We start from the raw sequence: 23,004 nt of genomic DNA, 5'->3' as shown, positions 1-23,004 counted from the left end.
GTTACAAACCCTTCACTTGGCCGAGAATTATTCATTTAACAATAAGTTCAAATAAAAATAAACCTCATAGCATCACAATTAAAATTGATTAGCATAAAGGAGAATGCATTTCAATTCCCTTAATTTTTAACAACTTAAAAACTATATACAGACTAAAACAAAATACCATTAATTTCTTTTAATTTTGACTTGAATCCAAAACTAATATAAGTTACATCTTGTCTTTATGCAACAAACTTAAGAGACATATCACATATACACTATTTACCAACGTTTGCAACTTAAACAAAACTGCGAAAGTGAAGCGTTTTGCGTACATGCGTTTGTCATCGTAATGAGTCGTTTTGAGTCTGTTTGCTTGGTGGTGTAAATGTCTAATCTACACAGTTAAAATATTTTCCGTTTTATGGAATGCTTTTAAACATCATGGTGATGTCAGCAATACCGTAGTCACCGCCATACCTCATGGACATGTCATCATTTTGTCCTGGTAGGTAAAGTCCATTAGGATTGATTTTTCCCTTGCAGTCATTATACCACCAGCCCCCTTTATATATTGCTGCACAGCTGGCCAATCTCGCACGGTCAACGTCATGATCATGCGTACTGAAGGCATTTCCGACAGGTGAAAACCAAGGACTAAGTCTATGTATTGCATAGTTGGTATGAACTGTAAGATAACACGAAAATACACACATGAAAATATATCAAACTTATAATTATTTAAATCTTACTGTTGTAACTGTTACATGCTGTAGCGTGATTGTATGTAGATCATTTAAAATAAAAAGTATTTGTTTAATGATGTATTTGCTAACGGGTGCGCTTAATTAAAAAAACACACAAATATGTATGTGTGCTATATTTTAGGTATTATTGAATTTAATATGTTAGGATAATTGGATTGATATACATGTGAAAAAAAATTCTATTCAGAAATAATAGTGTTGGCAAGCAAGATTTCTTTAAGGAATAGTCCAATCGAAACAATAACACTATACAACCTAATATTGCTTATGTCATCTTATTATACAATTGTTTTTGGTCCAATTTTAATATGCACTGCATCGTTTTAAATTACTTTCTGCAGTAAATAAAGTAATGGCCTTGTTTCATAACTGGTTCAATGTCTACAACGATTGATGTGTGTAAATAACGGAATCCGGATAGTGCCATCTATAATCTCGCACTTCTTTCATCAAGGGCGACACTAGACACACGAAGCGATACTTGATATTTTTCTTGACAGTCGCGGCGACGCACGATATTTTTCTTGACAGTCGCGGCGACGCACGATATTTTTCTTGACACTCGCGGCGACGCACGATATATTTAGCACGATATATCGCCCTTGTGTAGGTTGCCCAAAAGGCGATATATCGTGTCAAGAAAAATACCGTGCGTCGCCTCGACTATCAAGAAAACTATCGTGCGTCGCCGCGACTGTCAAGAAAAATATCAAGTATCGCTTCGCGTTCAAAGGGCGACACTCGACACATGAAGCGATACACGATATTTTGCGCGACAGTCGCGCGACGCACGATATTTTATTGTTCAAATATCGCCCATATTATCCGAATCTCGTGTATCGCGGTCTAGTTTTGGACCGCGACACTAGACACACGAAGCGATACTCGATATTTTGCGCGACAGTCGGCGGCAACGCACGATATTTTTACTGTTCAAATATCGCTGAAATAATATCGCCTGTCCACTGTCAGGTTTTCAAAAAAATCAGGGGAGACAAAAAGTGGATATTTTCACGTCATCAAGCATGTGCATCATGTGCGTATATTATCTTTTGATATAATATTATTTTATAATAATGTTTATTTCTAATCAGCAAATAAAATGTATATGATTGATATATCAAGCTATTCGATTCTTATGCTTCAATCTGGTAATCAATAAATATTTAATATTACATAAATATTTTATATAAACGTATATTTGATGATAGGAAAATCGCTTGGAATAATAATTTGAATATAAGACTGAGTTCCTAAGGTTAAGTTATTAGTTGTTCGATTCTACGGTTCAACGTGCATTACGTGCTTTTGTTTAAATCATATTTGACATGCACAAAAGTAACAGTGTGAATGTTAGCCAATATGAATATTATAAAATTGCTGTTTGCCCTGTATGCAGTTTTATTTATGCCGATAATTTATTTGATAAAGCATTATAAAAGGTATTTAAAAGGTGAAACAATACCAGCAACAAAAAATACTAATCTAATTAATTTATCAATGGACTGGACATTAATGTTGCTAGTCAATAATCATGATAACCTATAAATGATGATTACACATGTACTGAAAAGAAATCTTCTGGTTTCATATTGATGTCTTACTTGAAGTTAAACGTTATCTATTAATCTGCAATCCTATTGGAAGTGATACAGATTATAATGATATATTATCTAAAAATTGATAGAAATTTTACTCCATTGTTCAAATTTCTGAATAGTTTTAAACATATATCCTTGTCAATATATATCAAAATTATTATGAAAATAAATTAATCTGCACTCGGTTGACTAATGCTAGAATAATCTTTCATAAGTGTGTCGATGGCAGCAATATGAATAAAAAATGGTTAAAAATTACTGTAACACCGTTTAAAACACCTGACAGTGGTCAGGCGATATTATTACAGCGATATTTGAACAGTACAAATATCGTGCGTCGCCGCAAATGTCGCGCAAAATATCGAGTATCGCTTCGAGTGTCTAGTGTCGTGGTCTGAAATTAGACCGCGATACACGAGATTCGGATAATATGGGCGATATTTGAAAAATAAAATATTGTGCGTCGCCGCGACTGTCGCGCAAAATATCGTGTATCGCTTCGTGTGTCTAGTGTCGCCCTTTGAACGAGATACTAGACACACGAAGCGATACTTAATATTTTCTTGACAGTCGCGGCGACGCACGATATTTTTCTTGATAGTCGCGGCGACGCACGATAGGTTTTTTAAAGTCGCGACGACGCACAATAGTTTTCTTGACAGTCGCGTCGACGCACGATATATTTAACACGATATATCGCATTTAGGACTACCTACACAAGTGCGAAATATCGTGTTAAATATATCGTTCGTCGCCGCGAGTGTCAAGAAAAATATCGTTCGTCGCCGCGACTGTCAAGAAAAATATCGTGCGTCGCCGCGACTGTCAAGAAAAATATCAAGTATCGCTTCGTATGTCTAGTGTCGCCCTTGATGAAAGAAGTGCGAGATTATAGATGGCAATATCCGGATGACGTAGTAAATAGACTATGTAGAGTGCATCTCATTACGATTGACCTGAGAGTGCTCGTAATCAATTAAGAAAGACCGGAACTACTTGTACAACACATATATGCGCCATGTAGTTGAAGCATTTTCTTAACAGCGGTATGTTGTGTACAACTTTGAACTTCCACATATAATTTGACGAAGTGTAGTAATTTCAATTATTGCGAAATGAAACATGTTATTATTTCTAATTTACCGAATACTTCAATTAGTTAATTATCGCTGGTTATTAATCAAACATAGATTACAGAGATGTTTTGTTTTATTCTTAAACGTCCACTACCATAGGGTGGAGTTATAAAATAATAGTATTTTGTTTATCTTTCGCTCATTCCGGAATTGTTTTCAATATATAACTAAACCTTAGATTGAATGAATTTAAAATGGTACACAAGTAAATATTGATCAGACAGAATTTCGAGAACGAGAACCACAGAGATACTTTAAAGTGTTTCATCAATGACCTATGTCAAAAACCAATTGCCAATACAGCAATTATCCGCCTTTAATTCTTATTCTTAAATATATTACACAGTATTTCATTTGATTATTGTCATTCTAATGTTACTAAGCACTAGATTTCCATTCTTGGCATTTTACAACAAATGCGACTGGATATTAAGTAGGTGAACTGTTGGGTAAGACAAATTCGTTGAAACAAGAATAAACTCAACGATTAAATCACTTACGACCATTGGACCGTACTCCTGACCCAAGGTTCAGTGTGTAGTTTGTTCCAGGCTGAAGACTAAAGCCCTCGTACACATCGTATCCCTTGCTTCCGCTCGAACTTACAATGTCCACACGGAGTTGGTAGGAACCACGTGATGTTATCTCGTGAATGTATTTAAGACCTAGAATTAAGAGCAGTTCAAACTTATTGATAGGATCAGTATTTATAACGGATGCTACTAATTGAATGTGTATTTGTAAATGTTAACACAAATCATCGAACAATCAAGTTAATTTATTTCCTTATATAAAAGTGTTTAAAGCATAACGATTTTGGAAAGGGAGTCGCCCGTCGTAAATTGTCCGTTGTTATGCGTATCAATTTTTGATAAATTGTCTAAAATTCCATTTTGAAGTTTAGCCAAATTTTAAAGGTAGGATTGTTTATTGTTTCGCATATTTAAAGAAATATTAATTATGTAGCTCAAACACATGTCTTCAAAATCGTTTTAACAAAATACCTTTATCGTTCTTTTAGGATGGGATCAATGATCTGCACAATACATGCAAAAAAGACAAAAAAAACAATGACTCGTAATGCGTGCATGTTTGACGATACATATTGTTTCGGGTTTCGGTCGTAGGTCGATAATGTGTGCTTGTTTATGAAACTATATTGTCACCACATTAACGGTCTATAAGAGATAAATAACTGATGCAACAGTATTAGCTTTTTCTTGTTATCCTTCTTGAATAATTAAAATAAATAAAGTGTACAACATTGGATTTCCTGTTTCCTCTTTCACTCGCACGATCGAGACATGTTTAACAACAGAAAATCTGATTCGCCAGACAATTATGACAATGACAATTAGTCTAAATATTAATCCTGAAGATATCTTATTAATCCTGAAGATATCTCAGTGAAGTGTAACAGTGATTCACTTGAAATAAAAAAAACAAGTTCACCAAGTATAATCTTTAATAAATAGTCTGCATTGAGCTCAGATAAGAACTAAAGGGAAATCATGCCTATCTTTTTGAATGTGAACTTTAATATGTTAGATGTGTGTCCATTATTTATTGTATTGAATATATATAGAAACACATATAATTCAGAAAATGTAATCCAAACGTTAAAAAAACACTGGGCCTATATTCCAACTTATTTATTAAAAAACATGCTTACATACTTAAAGTTTATTCCAGAAAACAACATGTAGTCGTATCATTTAAACATTTTGAAAAACAGCAACATGCATTTATGAATATACGTAAGGAATGTCATGAGCGTTTATGAAATACTACATAAAACTAGTTGTATGAACTCTCACCCAGCCAGTATTCTGCGTAAACAGACCCAAAGCCGGCTTCATAGTCACTGAAGTTCCGATAAAAATCCTCACTGCCATTGAACCGCTTTTGAAATACCTACAAAAGACCCAATTCGAGAACTTAAAGCCATGTACAAAAATATAATGGAAAACAAAAAAGCATACAGCAGGTTGCAATGAACACTACCCAAGTTATAGACAGTATGACATGGCTAAGTGTTCATGCTCAAGATGTACATTCAGATTTTTCCCCTATTCAATAATACTCTACAAACAACTGTTTACTATAGACTGTAACATCATGGAATAGTTTAATGTTAAATAGTTTTACTTTCGTGTAATTTACATTTTCATATATGTCTTACTGGAATATCTTTAAGTTGAACGATTGACCATACACACGTGAATTATTGTACTGTACTATGAGCACAATATTTCGACATTTCAAGCATACCGTTTGTTCAATCGAAAAACAATATACATGCACTACTCATCATAATTCATTCTGATAGGAGCTAATTGTTAAACGGACTTATTCAGATATTGTATCATTTAAGTGCATTTATTGAGTTACTTTAACTGCATGCCATTTAAAAAAAAATAAAAGATTAAAATTTTCATTAATGGTCTTATTTTAAATAATTAAAAGATCAATTTAAAAAGTTGAACACATTTGGTTTCCGGATTTTTAAATATTTTGTCTATTGATGAGTGTTTTTTTTTCTTCATTGTATTAATGCACCCACCCATATTCACTCGGCCATTTTCATACGTTATTTTGCAGTCTAAATTTATAAAATAATTAATAATTGTCATGTAAACACAAACTGTAAACACATGTAAAACTATTCAATATTTACTCTTCTAACTACGTTCCTGAAACAGTAAAACCGACGTGACAGAATAGAATCGGTATAGAAAACTAAAAAGTTTTCTAAAAACTTAAAACTTACAAACAGTGTTATCTTTAAAACAATGTTTGGTATTGTGTTTTAAAGTGGTTCGGTCGGGACGTATGTGAAGTTGGCCAATTTAGCCGAATGAGCAAGTTTAGTACCTAAGTTGAAATCAACAGCCTATTGCCCAGTTACGCGTGGTTAGCAGCACGTAGAACCTATGCATCCTGTTTAATAAGTATATTAATGAAACATAAATCCGTTTTAGCCTATTTAGCAACCAGTTAAGTATATTTAGCCTTATTAAGAAGTACACTGTTTCTTCTCCGGAATCGACCTAGTGCACGCCACCCTCCCGTCGTTTGCCTGTCGGGTTCACCTAGATTCAACCGGGACATTTAATTAGGATCGGAGTCACATACAGGCTATTAAGCTCATTATTCGTAATTTTTCCAGTGAGTATGTATGGACGTTTAAGGGCCCCTTTCGGACAAACAAGAGTTATTACCCGTGTTATATATCGTGTTAAATATATCGTATGTCGCCGCGACTGTCGCGCAAACTGTCGTACGTCGCCGCGACTGTCGCGAAAAATATCGTGCGTCGAGGCGACTGTCGCGTAAAATATCGTGTATCGCCGCGACTGTCGTGAAAAGTATCGTGTATCGCTTCGTGTGTCGTGTCTCGCGTTCAAAGGGCGACACTAGACACAAGAAGCGATACACGGTATTTTGCGCGACAGTCGCGGCGATGCACGATATTTTATTATTCAAATATCGCCAATATTATCCGAATCACGTGTATCGCGGTCTAATTTCAGAGGGCGACACTAGGCACACAATGCGATACTCGATATTTTGCGCGACAGTCGCGGCGACGCACGATATTTGTACACGATATATCGACTTCTGGGCTACCTACACAAAGGCGATGTATCGTGTTAAATATATCGTGTGTCGCCGCGACTGTCGCGCAAACTGTCGTACGTCGCCGCGACTGTCGCGAAAAATATCGTGTATCGCTTCGTGTGTCTAGTGTCCCTTGATGAACGAAGGGCGAGATTATAGATGGCACTATCCGTATTCCGTATCTTACCGATAAATGCACGTGCTCGCGATATCGTAACGCAGGAAGAACGTTAGTTCGGCAGTGTGGTAATCACGCGATAGCAAACCAGTTGCGGGTTCGAATCGAATTAAAGTCGAACTTTGTAAACACCTGGTAAAAAATAAAATAGCTTTGATTGGATATTTGTGATAGTAAGGCTGTTGACTGAAAATAAGTCCAAGGGAGGTAATACAGGTATGTTGAGATAACTGTTTCGTTACGTATATTTGAAAAAGGGAAAACGTGAGTCGTCATTATTGTAGCTTGATTACACGAAATTTGACTTTCGGTGAAAAGGTGAGATAATTCAACGTAAATATGTTATAGACGTATTTAAATTGTCGTTGTTTTAAATAGATTTATTTCATAAATATATTGATTCTAAATAATATTGAGACGTAAATTATTTTTAAAGGAACATTGCTCTTATTGTTCAATGATTGGACAGAGTAGATAGGATTAGTAGCGCTCTTTGTAGTATTTGATTAGTTTTCAGTATGTAGAGACTGAGTAGAAAGTTGAACTCTGTTTACGAACGCTTTTATACGTTAATTGGCTTGTCACGCATGAGTTTATTCACTCAACCGCATCCGAGTGCATGAATGTCTATTCCAAATGTCATACCTTTCATATGATTCCTGCTGTTTACATGTTTATGTATGATGTTTAATCGTAAATATAATATATTTACCTAAAACTAATCAAATAAAAATAATTAAAAAATAATTTACTTCTCAATAACTTTTGTATTTTATCATTTTTTATAAACTTGCTAAATATGCTTAATGGGCTGTGTGTTTTAAACTATTAATTAAACTTTCTCAAAAGGCTAAAATGACCCTCTGTGAAACATATTTATTACATAATACATATGCTTAATAAAATTATTGATCGTCTAAATAGGCTTAATTTGCCAAATAGGCTGTATTATGTATTGTATTTTATATAATTGATAAACAGGCTGCCAAAAGGTTAAATCAGCTAAATAGGATGTATGCTGCAAGTTTTAATAATTGCTATTCTTTTCGTCACTGTTCAATAAACATGCGTGTTTACTTATGCACGGGATTTTCGTGACTTTTGGCGGGTATAGCGTCATTCGAGGTCCGCTTACAGGAGACAACGCACGTTGTGGTTCAATGTATTTGTAACAGTAATTATTATACTCATTTTTAGTTTTACAATATTTCAGCGGAGAGGCTGCGTCAAGGCGTAATCAATAGGGTTTTCTCCAACAACAGCGACTTCCGGTCGTTCTCGGACCGTACTTCGCTTGCCGCCCCCAGTCACGCGGTTAGAAACTGCCCAAACGTCCAACGAGGCTTCGTCCCACAACAGCCCACTTCTAGCAGGTCCAGTTACCTAAGAACTGCAGCACAGACCGCCACTTCAGACGTCAGAGAAAGCACTAAGTTACAGAGATGAGTATAATGATTTTGTATGTTTGACCTGTCATGAATATTCAAGTCATTCTTCTTTTGAAAAAACAGTAAAAGAAGGTATTACATATGCTGTGACTTACATAAAGCTTGTATTGTTGTCTCAAAGAATGAGATTTATGTGAATCAATAATTAGATGTGATGTGTATTCAGAAAAGATCCACGGTGATCTGTATTCAGATGTTCAAGTATGATACGATGTTGTCTCAAAGTGTGAGATTTATGTGTATCATTATATAGATGTGAAGTGTATTCAGAAAAGATCCACGGTGATCTGTATTCAGATGTTCAAATATGATGCACTGTTGTCTCAGAGTGTGAGATTTATGTGTATCAATGTATAGATGGCATGTGTATTTATTAAGGATTCCCATTGATTTGTTTAAAGATGTGCAAATAAGTTTTTAATGGGCATGTCTTGATGTGAACCCATTTATACATTAACATGTACCTGAGAAAATATGTAGTTATTTAAAACAAAACATGAAACTTATAATAATAAAATGAATGTGAGGATATTACGATTAGTTTTGTTTGTTTAAGAAGTCAATACTATGATATGTTCTCGCTTCATATTTATCTATTATGAAACGATGATTTTATGAAAGGCGTTATATATTGTAATTATTATACTCATTAGTAGTTTTAGAATATTAGTATTATTTCAGCAGAGAGGCTGCGTCAAGACGTTATTAATAAGGTTTCCCCAAACAACAGCGACTTCCGGTCGTCCTCGGACCGTGCTTCGATTGCCGCCCACAGTCACGTGGTTAGAGACTGCCTATACGTCCAATGAGGATTCGTCCCATAACAGCCCACTTCTAGCAGGTCTAGTCACCCAAGAACTGTATCACAGACCGCCACTTCAGACGTCAGAGAAAGCACTAAGTTATAGAGATGAGTATAATGATTTTGTATGTTTGCGTTGTCATGAATATTCAAGTCATTCTTCTTCTGAAAAACAGTAAAAGACGGTATTACATATAATGTGTTTTACATTAAGCTTGTATTGTTGTCTCGAAGAATGAGATTTATGTGTTCTGATGTGATGTGTAATCAGAACAGGTCCACGGTGATCTGTATTCAGATGTTCAAGTATAATACGCTGTTGTCTCAAAGTGTGAGATTTTTGTGTATTATTGCAAAGATGTGAAGCGTATTCAGAAAAGATCCACGGTGATCTGTATTCAGATGTTCAAATATGATACGCTGTTGTCTCATGGTGTGAGATGTGATGTGTATTCAGAAAAGATCCACGGTGATCTGTATCCAGATGTTCAGATGTGATGCGCTGTTGTCTCAAAGTGGGAGATTCATGTGTATCATTATATAGATGCGAAGTGTATTTAGAGAAGATCCACGGTGATCTGTATTCAGATGTTTAAGTATGATAGGCTGTTGTCTCAGGGTGTGAGATTTATGTGTACCATTGTATAGATGTGATTTGTATTTAGAAAAGATAAACGGTGGTCTGTATTTAGTTTTTCTAGTATGATACGCTGTTGTATCAATGTGTGAGATTTATGTGTATCAATGTATAGATGTGATGTGTATTCAGAAAAGATCCACGATAATCTGTATTCAGATGTTCAGGTATGATACGCTGTTGTCTCAAAGTGTGAGATTTATGTGTATCTATGTATAGATTTGATGTGTATTTATTAAGGATTCCCATTGATTTGTTTTAAGATGTGCTAATATGTTTTTAATGGGCATGTATTGATGTGATCCCATTTATACATTAACATATATCGGAGTAAATATATGGTTATTTAAAACAAAACAAAAAACTCATAACAATAAAATGAATTTGAGGATATTACGATTTGTTTTGTTTGTGTAAGCAGTCAATACTATGATATGTTCTCGCTTCATATTTACGTATTATGAAACGATGATTTGATGAAAGGCGTTATATATATATATATATATATATATATATATATATATATATATATATATATATATATATATATATATACGTACACATTTATATTGTTTCAGCATATTTTGGCATAGCAATGTATGGGATGATATTGGTGAATTGAGTGCACATCATAGCTTGGGACACGCGGCTCGGAAGGACATAACCAGAGCAGCAAAATCCAAGAATACAAACAAAAAGTATGACCTATATCTTAGAAAAATTTCAAAAATGATGCAGCGAGCATGGTTTTATTTCTTTGCCGCAAAAGAAGCATGTGTATGTGTTTTTCTTAGTAAATTAGTGGAAAAACAATTTTCTAGTGCGGTTGTAGATGCGTATTTCTACAGAATAAGTTGGAAGCATGATTTGTTTTTAAAGCAAAATCCTTGTAAGAATAAGCTTGTCAAATTAACATTCGAAGGATGCAAGCGAATTTTGGCCAAGCAGGTGTCAAAGAAAAAACCATTAACTGTGGATATGTTAAATAAAATCATTGACTTTCACTGTAAGGACGGTCAGATATTAAGTGTGAAAAATATGAGATTATGTTTGATGTGTATTCTTGGGTATTCGTTTTGTTTTCAGATTTGATGAGTTGTCGAGTTTAAAAATGAAATTTTATTTTCTTTTCATGATTCTCATGTTTCTATTTTTTATAAAACATAGCAAATGTGATCAATTAAAATCTGGTAATAGTGTTATTGTGCCAAAAACAGATAACATGCTTTGTCCGGTATCTTGGTTAAAGATATATATTGCCGCTGCGAGTCTCACATTATTTCAAACTAATATCGTTTTACAAAAGTTAGATTTTTGAAAAATAAGGGAAATTATGTTTTGTGCTACACAGATTCTCCTTTATCAGGAAAAATCACAGATGATAAATTGTTAGCCAAGCACGGTCGTTGGAAATCTGAAGCTTCGGTTGATGGAAATGTTCATTTCAGTATAGAAAATAATTTGTTTAAATGAACATTTTTCATATATAATTTTGCTGTTGAATTGGTGTGTTAATGACATTGTACTTTTTCTAGTCTACAAGTATGGGTGGGGCCAAACACTCGGCAACATGACATTTTGACAAACGGGCACAGGTTTCCAGAGCCTTTTCCTTAGACATTCGAAAATGGTTTTTATCTCTGGTTTTTCATGGGCGAGTCATGTTGCATTTTATACACATCCTTGTTTAATAAATAATGCGTATTTTGGAGTTTATGTAGAGTTTATGCTTTGTTTGTGTGAAAATAATATGTTTTACATAGTTAAAAATGATATTTTGTTCCTGGGTTTTTAATTGGCAAGAACTATGATCTGTTAATGTACTTGTCTACTTACATAAATTCTGCTGGTAAAACGGCTTAAATAAAAGCGGACCGCTATCTGCATTTGGTGTTGAAATGTTTGTTGTCACTTGTTTGCTAGTAAGCAAAGAACTAGTTTATTTTCGGACGAACGAAGTGAGGGAGAAAAAAAACTTGTTTAATATGCTTAATAGGCTGTATTTTATTAATATTTATTTAACTTGCTAATTAAAGGCTTAATAAGCTGTATTTTTATCAAAATGTTCAGTCTTGCTAAATATGATGCGAAATACATTACATGTGCTAAAAAGACTGTATACTGTGTATACTGTCATCTATTTAATAAACTTGATAAATTGGCTGTATTTTAATCCTTCTTATTTAACATGCTTATTATGCTTGCTATCATAAATAGGATGTTAAATATGCTAAATGTGCTGAATCTATTCAACAGACATAGGCTTCATAGGCTGTTAAAAAGGCATAATATTATGTATGTTTTCGACCTATTTAATCAACTTGCAAAACAGAAAACACAGGACGCTAAATATGCTTAAACGCTAAATATGATGTATATTTCATTCTATTTCATAAACTTGCTAAATACACTGAATAGGATGCTCAATTAGCAAACGGCGACGATAATAGAAAACGCGTGAAAAAACGAGACCGGGAGCCAGAAGACAAGCATGCGCAAGGTACGCATGCACGTTTGGTTCACTATAAGTATATCAAACTTAAATAAATTTAAGCTGGATAAATTTGACATTGGTATGCATGCATGTATGAACATTCCCCTTACGCCAACCCTTATTAAAACCGCGGACGAAATAAGTTCAGTTCTATATGGAGCCGACAAAAGATGAGCCTGCACTAGGACGTTTTCAGGGGATAATTCTTGTTTACCCGAAAGGGGCTCTTAAAGGTGCATTTCACTCAACGTATATACATAGTTCATAATACGCTAAATAGGATGAATGTACGTAGCACTGACGCCGACCCGAATGAAAATCCGATGCCAAAACTAGGTCCGCCCGACAGGCAGCGAACGGGAGATCAGCGTGCATTAGGTCGCTGCTATGGACCACCAAAGGGGTCGAAACTTTAACTTCTGCTTCAACAGAAACAAGAAATATCTTTTAAAAAGATACACGGCGTTGATAGTTCAATGAATGAGATCAATGATAGCGAATGTCTTTTTCTGTGCAGTTCTTAGCTGCATCACACGCAGTACGGGATGTTACGCGGGGTTTTCGCGGCTTATTTTACATTATTACATATTGCTGGTCATAAACATATAGATACAAAACAGAAAACCAAACGAAGAATGGAAGTGTAATTAAAACATATGAGTCAACCGACCACACGCGAAGTATCCGTATTTATAGGCGCGTTCTTCGAACAAACCTGTTTTAGTGGTTTGTCCGGCGTTGCTATTTGATTCGATTATTAACAGTATCGAGAATCATCGCGCTCATGCTTAATTCATTAGAATATGGTGGAATAATTATTGTTAAATTAATCAAAAATAATATTTATCATTGTATTGTTGAAAACACATTAAGAATCTATTATTGACATACCATAATTATATTGCTGAATATCTTCATTTAACATATTTCTTGTCTAAAAAAAATTCCTGGTCACCTAGTTCACGGATAGCGTCTTTATTATATAACGATTATTTTACTGGCCGCGAACTCCGGTGATGACCTGTATATAAACTCTGACATCCACACACACTAACCGCGAATTGACCCGATATCTCACGGGTTGAAATTCAATGCATTAAAGTGAGGTCTCGCTTCCACTGCTCTTTATACTTTTACATGTTAACATGTTGACCGGAATATGGAAGTAAGTACTAAATATGAGAACATAGCCTTTAAGTATAAAAGCTTTTGCCATGGCAATTCTCTGAAAATAAAAGGTGCACGCACAAACTGTATTGATGTCGAGAATTGATTGTAAAACTGTTCTATCTATTAAGCCTTTTCATTAGAGATAAAATTGTTTCATGCAGTAAAACAGTGTTACAAAGACGCGTATATGTTTCCAATGTTCTGGTGGTATACTCAAATCAGCCAATGGAATAATTGAAGTGTATTCATTCGTACCTAGCCGCGGGAAATTTTATTTGAATTTTATTTGACACTTACAAAGGTCAGGTAAGGTGAAAAGCTGGCTTAATACAGCTTATGCCGAAAAAATCCTGCTCGACCAGCATTTATTTTTAGATTATGGCATCTGCCAATCAGAATCAGATTTAACATAGGCATATATCATGTTACGTTGGAGCAATTTATCAACCAAATATGCATGTTCCTACATGACTTATAGATTTTAAAGCTTAATTATTATTTTATGAACAACTACGAAAAAAGGATGATAATTTAATAATAATTGATTAAAACACAGATTATGATTTTGTTGCATTTTTTCTAAAGTTATTGTCAGGTCTATTTCGTTTATGTAGGAGTAGTTTATGTCGTCCGTTTGTAAGCTCAAATTTGATTGGCTGACGGTTTCAAGGGCTTATTCTAAAAATAAATGCTGGTCGAGCAAGATTTTTCTGCTGCAGCAGAAAATAAATGCTGCTCGGGCAGACATTTTGGTGGTCGAGCAGCATCTAGATACTGCTCGAGCAGCAAATATGCTGCTCGTGCAGTAATTTGCTGCTCGAGCAGCATTTTTGACTGCTGCAGCAGAAGTTGAAGTTTCGACCCCTTTGGTGCGCCATACGCTATCAGGGGTTAACGAGTGTTTATCCGATATGGGCCCATAGAGATGCATACCAATCGCGTTGGATATAGCGCATAATACGCTTAATAGGCTGTATGTACGTCCCCCTGACGCAACCCTAATAAAGAAACTAGGTCCGCCCGAAATGAAGCCGACTTGAGATCTGCTTGCAATATGTCGCTTCCGGGTTATAACTCTTTATTTGTCCGAAATATACCGTTAAACATTCATACCCATTCGCCGTATATATAGCGCATACTATTCAACATAGGCTGTGCGTTCGCACCCCCCCGCCCCCCCCCCCCCCCCCCCTCCCTAACGCCGACCCTAATAGACAACCCGGACCGAAACAAGGTCAGCCCGACAAGTAGCCGAGGGAAATCATCGTGCACTTTGTTGCTTCCGTAGGATAACTCGTTTTTGACTAAAATGGTGCCTTAAAGGTGCGTACCCACTCAGTGGAAAATGATGCATAGACGTTAACCGCAAAAAAGGCTGTATTTGACTCCGACCTCCCAGGTTAACGTCCCAGCCGAAACTAGGTGAACTTAACAGGAAGTTGCCAGGATGTCAGCATGCACAAGGTCGCTTGCGGGGGATAACACTTGTGTGTCCGAAAGATACCCTTAAAGGTGCATACCTTATCACTGGAAAAATTAAGCATAATGCGCTAACTAGACTGTATTTGACTCCGACTCTAATTAGAGGTCCCTGCCAAAACTAGTTGAGACCGACAGAAAGTTGACATGATGTCAGCATGCACTGTGTCGCTTTCGGGACATTTCTCTTGCGTGTCCAAAAGTGGCCCTCAAAGGTGCATACCACTCACTGGAAAAATGACGCATTATTCCGGGAGATAACTCGTGTTTGTCCGAAAGGGACCCTTATATGTGCAAACCCACTCACTGCAAATTGACGCATATCAGTAAAACGCAAAATAGGCTGCAAGCGATTCCGACACTAATTGAAAGCCAAGCCGAAACTTGGTCAGCCCGACAGACAATTGACAGAATGTCAGCATGCACTATGTCGCTTCCGGGAGATACCTCCTGTTTGTCCGAAAGACACCCTTAAAAGAGCATACCCACATACTATCAATTGACGCATACCAGTAAAACGTTAAATAAGGCGCTATGTTACTCCGACACTCATTAAAAGTCCCTGCCGAAACTAAGTGAGCAGGACGGGAAGTTGACAGGATGTCAGCATGCACTAGGTCGCTTTCGGAGGATAACTCGTGTATGTCCGGAAGGGGACCTTAAAGACGCATACCCACTCACTGAAAAAATGACGCATAATGCGATAAATAGGGTGTCTGCGACTCCTACCCTAATTAAATGCCCAAGCCGAAACTATGTGAGTCCGACAGGCAATCGACGGGAGGCGAGTGTGCACTAGGTCATGTACGGGGGATACCCCGTGTTTGTCCGAAAGGGGGTATTGAAATGACGCATACATGTACCAGTAATACGCTAAATAGTCTGTAGTTGACTTCGACCCTAATTAAAAGTCCCGGCAGAAACTAGGTGAGCCCGACAGCCAGTTGACAGGATGTCAGCGAGCGCTAGGTCGCTTATTGGGGTTCTTTTTTGTCCGAAAGAGGCCTTTTAAGTTTCATACACACTCACTTGACCATTTGTATGTTACTTCGACCCTAATTAAAAGTCCCGGCCGTAACTAGGTGAGCCCGGCAGGCAGTCGACGGGAGGTGAGTCTGTATTAGGTCACTTCTGGGGTATAACTCTTGTTTGTCCGAAAGGGGCCCTTAAAGGTGCATACCCACTCATTGGAAAATGACGCTTACTGCGATACATAAGTTGTAATTTAATGTCCCGGCCAAAATAGGTGAGCCCGACAGGCATTTGATGGGAGATGAGAATACACTAGGTCACTTCCGGATGATAACTCTAGTTCGTCCGAACGGAGAAAATGACGCATAATGCGCTAAATAGGCTGTATTAGCCCGACAGGCAGTTGACAGGATGTCAGCATGCACTAGGTCGCTTTCGGGGGGTAACTCTTGTTTTGTTTTTCGAAAGGGGGACTTAAAGGTGCATACCCACTCACTGGAAAAATTACGCATAATGCGCTAAATAGTCTGTATGTGACTCCGACCCTAATTAAATGTCACGGCCAAAACTTGGTGAGGCCGAAAGGCAGTCGACTGGAGTTGAGCGTGCGCTAGGTCGCTTCCGGGAGATAACTCGAGAGGGGTCCGAAAATGTGCATACCCACTCACTGGAAAATGACGTACACCAGAAATACGTTAAGTAGGCTGTATGTGACTCCAACCCTAATAGAAAGTCCCGGCCAAAATTAGGAAAGCCCGACAGGCAGTTGACAGGATTTCCACACGCACTTGATCGCTTTCGGGCGACAACTCTTGTTTGTCAAAAAGGGGCCCTTAAAGGTGCATACAACTCAATGAATAAATGACGCATAATGCGCTAAAAAGGCTTTATGTGACTCCGACCATAATTAAAAGTTCCGGCCGAAATTAGGTGAACTCGACTGGCTTCCGGAGATAGGAATATGTGCAAATAGCTGCTAAATACGCTAAAGCAGATAAGAAAATAAGCCACTGTAGTATTACGATCGTCGGTAAATCGAAATTATTGTATTTATGAAACAATTACCCGATCTTTCTGTATACGTCAAAGTGTCTAATTACAATCGTATCCGTATGTATTTATAATAAAGACGGATACTATCGTCGACTCTCATCCATCCGTCACTATGTCACAATACAGCTGTATCTTGATCTGAGCGAATGAAATGTGATATTGTATTTTAATTAAACTGATACTACCGTCCAGCCTCCACCATCTGTCTGCATGTCACAGAACACCTGTACCTTGGTGTGAGTGACAGGGGTGATGATGGTGTACACACCACTTAGCTTTGGGGCACCTCTTCTTAGAAGCTCGGTGCAATCTTTCCCTGTGCAAAAACAACAAACATATACAAGTTCGTTCTATTCATTTTGTCAAAATGCATTTCATAAATCTGTAAAAAAAAAAAACAGCTTACTAGCACTTCATCAATATGATCATATTTTTACATTGTCGTAACCAAAGTAAAACAATCTTTTATTTGTACTAGCGTATGTCTTTATAGAATTGACCATTGTATTTACCATATCAGTTGCTGTAATATAAGATGAATATATGTTCATTTGTTCAATGATTAATGCAAAACATGATAAAAACTTGTAAAACATTACCTCCACATGAAGATTTGTTACATTCTTGCGTTTGTGTCGTAAGACCGGGGCAATCTCTCCCGAAAAGTAGCGGTTGTGGATTGTTGCAAGCTCGAGTCCGTGTCTGGGTGCAGTGAGACCATGTGCAAAGAGACCATGCAGTCCATGTACCCCACTGTCCGTCAACTTTAAACAGTAATGTATATTAAAAGCTAGTTGATATTGGATGTAATCTAATTAACTGAAATCTGCAGACCTAATTCAATAACACATTAGGAACAATCAAAGAAATACAACAGTCAGAATCCATATATATTTTGTTATTGCGAACATAACGGTTGATATAAATAATTGATATTCAAAATACATCTTTACAACTTGTTGAATAATTCTGAATTAATTCAATGGGTTTTTAGCATCTGAATAGTTAAGATCGATCACATATATAGCTCACACAACCCGGCCCAAATATGTGAAAACCCATATGTTAACTATTAGTACCAACACATAGTAGTATATCATGATCGATTGGTAAAATATCATTGATATTAAGTTGCGTGAACATTAGTAACATGATCGAATGGAAAACAGAAGAGCACACTCAGATTCCACTGTAATTCGATTGCCTAAACAAATTTAACACATTAATGACCGTACAACAATTCGCAATATTAGCCCGTCACCAACTTTCCTAGGTGGCATTGTGTTTTTTTTTGCTACATCAATACTCTTGCATATTTTACAATGAGCAGGTGTGCCTAACTGCCTATGACCAAAAACTTAATTAAGTAGTAATCACATTAGTATTACCAATATTATTTAGAATTGGTTTTTAACTTTTAAAGACCTCGAATCATATCATAATTAATTGTGGACTGTACCATCAGGGCAGTTTAACCTGCGCGTTGCGGTTTCATATGAAGTGTGTTTAAGTTATCTGAATAACTATCTATAAGGCATTATTTCACAACTAAGTGCTTTACAACGAATGAAATCCACATTTTCTTAGGAATTGTTTGAACTATGGATAATATATGATACTTAAGTGCAACCCCAGGGTAATGCAACAACATGTTTAGTGTTAATTGTCTAAAACAAAAAGATACAGTGAGCGAACAAAATGTATAAATAACCTGATACGATACGTTGAAGCAGAGATATATCATCTCGTGTCGTATCGACCTTTTCTTCGATAGCCTTTGTCTTGGACTGAAGATCCGATTGTATTCCCACAAGGGTTTGAACCTGAGACTGGAGTGTATTGGTGCCTCTCTGCGCATACTTAACTTCCTCTTCAATGACCGATACCAGCGCTCTCGTTTTGTCTTCATTCCCTATCATCGCAAACTGCGTATTTTCAAGCATTTTGACACTTCCAAACAAGATACTTGTGTAATTAACCGTATCAATCACCTCATGTTCTAGATTTGATACATTAACTTGCGTTTCATTCAATCGCGTATCCAGATCAACTATCCGCGACAGGCTTTGCTCTTGATTCTTCCGAAATGATTCAAATCGTGTCATCGTTGCCGCCTTTTCCTGCTCCAGACCTCGTCTCAACAGATGCGTCAGTCGCCCTACTTCCGCCTCAATGACTTCTTTCACGTAAGTCTCGATATGAAAGGATTTGTCATCGAAGGTGACCGGCTTCGCACTGCAATCAGCCAACTCACTGAGCCTTTTTTCAAAGGAGGCCAACTTCTGATTTGTCGCAGTCATCATTGACATGAGATCCTGGAACTGTTTCATCATTGAATTCTGTTTGGACTTTATATCAAAGACGTTATCGTCAAGTCGAAAAGACAGCCGGTTGTACGAATTTTCCCATGTTATTTCACACTGTCCGAAATTTGCTAGCAAACAACCCAATCCAAGAACATAAACGACAAACATTGTTCTTTTATTTTATGTTTCTATTCAACGTTGATAAAATATAAACCTCCCGTATAGTCTAAAATATTTTACTATAGTGAACGCCCTTGTCTTAAACATGTTTACTTTATAATTAAGTGGTTCTATTTATTAAACGGAAGTAGCTAGGTTGTACAAATGTAAAAGTCGATTCTCAAGTACCGAATATTTCTTGTGAGTATAATCCCCAACTCTTATTATGCATCATAATTGCTCAACAAATACTTGAGGCTCTTAATGATTGTAGGTTTGCATTAATATTTTCGCAGAGTAATAAGGAATTCGGAAAGAAGTGTATTTCATGTACATACATACGTATAGTTCAATACTTGGCAGCAATATTTTTTATGTTTGAAGTTAACCTTTATTTTGCAGCAGCAACATTGTTTCTTAAAATCGACAATTATTATGGTTTGACTGCGTCCCTCTGATGATGAACTTAATCATCTTCTGAACAGTTTATTCATAATTGTCTTCCAGGTACAAGTCTCTATTACATAACTTATGTAAAATATAATAGTCTTGGATAGTCTATATTAAATAATTTGATATACAAACGGTTTGTAAATTGGTCGTATGGTAAACTAACGAACATTCAAGTATTAGGAACGGAAAAGTATAACCTCCGTATTGTATAAATTATATATATATATATATATATATATATATATATATATATATATATATATATATATATATACCAATATATAGTGCCAGTTACGCGGTCTTTGTAGTTTTCAGACTGTACTTACGAGGTCAATATAAAAAACGGGGTCTATATACAACCCCGCAATCTAGGCTCCTTTAATTACTATGAGGGGGGTGTAGGGGAGGTAATGCAATCAAATGTCACAATAAGGTCTTAAATCGAAAACCACAATCACGTCTGAAATTGAAATTGTATATACCTCGCAAATAAGTTCGCTATATATTTCCTTGTATAAGACGTTAAATAAATGGCGTGTTCATAAATAACAATATATAAGGTACCCTTATATACCTTAATTCGTGTTAATATCGGATAAAAAAGGGTATGGAGATACACGTGTTTAAAGTGGGAACCCCATGACCTATGTCTAAATCAGAGACCCCGTAACTGGTCATATGTGTGAATATATATATATATATATATATATATATATATATATATATATATATATATATATATATATATATATATATATATATATATATATATATATATATATATATATATATATATATATATATGTATATATATATATATATATATATATATATATATATATATATATATATATATATATATATACATTATATTTGAGCCGCTCTCTGAGAAATGGGGGTTTAATGTATGTGCGTAACGTGTCGGCCCAGATCAGACTGTGTAGTCCGCACATGTTAATCAGGGACAAAACATTCCGCTTTTTGTTTTTTTCCCTTTTAAGAAAGTCTCTTCTTAGGCGAATAGTGTCGTCCCTGATAAGACGTGCGGACTGTTCAGGCTAATCTGGGACGACACTTTACCCACATGCATTAAAACCCATTTCCCAGAGCGCGGCTCATTAATAAGCATGACATTTTTACATGTGTAAACAAATGTCGTCGCAACAAAGACACTTATACAAAAAAAACGAAGTCATTTAGTCAAAAGGGCATAGTACTTGGAAAACAAGATATCGCTTTTTTCACAAAACAATAGAAACGTGCAACACACATTTATGACGAATATTAAGAAAATGATTTATACAAATCGTTTTTAGCCAACTACTTCATTTTTACGATAATACATAAGTACAGTATGTTAAAGATTTATATTGGAAAAGCAACATTACGCAAACGGTTTGATATAATTGTGTTGTTTTCACCCTTTAGCACTTCATATGCAGATGACATATTTAATGTTTTAAAAAAAGATCGTCGAATGGGTACTGCCACTGCATCGCAGAAAAATGGGAGGAAAGGTTTTCTGGTGGGGATTTTAAGCACAAATCGTTGTCTTGAATAAGATAATTACATTTGAATGTATATGAATAAATAGTAAATCTATATCAAATATAGAGTTAAACATTTAAACTGTGCATATGGCTGTCTATACCAGAGCTCCTTTTTAGTTCTCAAATATCCTTCTGACTCTTGAAGGGTTTATATCTTTATATAATTATCGCATCCGCGTGACTATTTTTGTGCTCTTAGAGATATTAACATGTTTGTACCATGTTTAAATACACATAAATAGGAATAAATACTTCGTTATTAAATATCAAATCATTCTGAATATTATCAATATTACAACACCTAGTTACATGATTATGCTTGGATTTCTAAATAAAACGTTGATGAAATTCAAATCCATTAAACACTCGGCAGTTTAATTAAACGTTTGAATAGGTCATAGTATCACATACTTATTACCGAATATACTGAACGCACTATGTAGTAACAGTAGCAATAATAGTCAAATAATTTAGCACACAATCGCAGACATGTGTTTTAGAAAGCAAGATTTGCTACGTTTGTAAACAAAATGCAAAATACAAACACCAATTAGCGATCTTAACATAAGTGGCATTTGCAATATGATCCAATGATGGTTAATATCAGTATTCCTAGGGTCTCGTATAGGGCAGACTGTGTTACGGACGTTGTTTTTGTATTGCTGTGCTATTCTGAACGTGTAAATATTCAGACTGTATAATCCATTCTATGTTTACACATATTGGTATATGTTCTAATATATTACAAAAAATGTTAAATGCGATATACACATTGGTATGCATTTAAATTGGTCAATATTTACTTATCATGTTATAATGGAATATACGTAGTCAGACACATGTTCGCTTATTTTCATATAGGGACCAATAAGTAAAAACATCACTATGATCCTATACAGAATTAAACCCGTATACCTGTGTTGTTGTTTTTTGGGGGATACATCTGTCTCTATTGTCACTTTTATATTGAATAATAAACGCCAATACAATTTTTGTTTTAAGATTAAGAAGAAAGACCATATTTACATATGCGGCCCTTTTCAACTTTGAGCATTAAAAATAAGCCCCGCTTTGGAAAATCCGGGCATTAATGCATGTGCGCCAAGTGTCATCCTAGATAAGCCTGCCAAGTGTCATCCTAGATACGCCTGTGCAGTCCGCATGTGCGCCAAGTGTCATCCTAGATAAGCCTGTGC

At 35.9% G+C, this 23,004-nt stretch overlaps 1 protein-coding gene across 2 annotated transcripts; it reads right to left on the bottom strand.

Annotated features, from left to right (window-relative positions):
• Positions 1–163: 163 nt before the first annotated feature.
• LOC127844732 (angiopoietin-2-like) lies at positions 164–19,876 on the bottom strand. 2 transcript variants are annotated; one of them, XM_052375181.1, is made up of 6 exons: positions 19,052–19,876; positions 17,940–18,104; positions 17,526–17,656; positions 5,304–5,400; positions 3,987–4,151; positions 164–606 (listed from the first exon to the last, which is right to left on the bottom strand). In XM_052375181.1, exons 1-6 carry the CDS (start codon positions 19,812–19,814, stop codon positions 464–466), a joined length of 1,464 nt encoding a protein of 487 aa, XP_052231141.1. In that variant the 5' UTR covers positions 19,815–19,876; the 3' UTR covers positions 164–463. The 2 variants fall into 2 exon arrangements, with proteins under 2 accessions (XP_052231141.1, XP_052231142.1); XM_052375182.1 differs by having other exon boundaries at positions 17,571–17,656.
• Between the last annotated feature and the right edge of the window lie 3,128 nt (positions 19,877–23,004).

The sequence above is a fragment of the Dreissena polymorpha genome, chromosome 9 (genome assembly GCF_020536995.1).
Source record: "Dreissena polymorpha isolate Duluth1 chromosome 9, UMN_Dpol_1.0, whole genome shotgun sequence".
Taxonomy (NCBI): domain Eukaryota; kingdom Metazoa; phylum Mollusca; class Bivalvia; order Myida; family Dreissenidae; genus Dreissena; species Dreissena polymorpha.
Note: the sequence above shows the minus strand (reverse complement) of the source record. Positions and strands in the feature narration are given on the sequence as shown.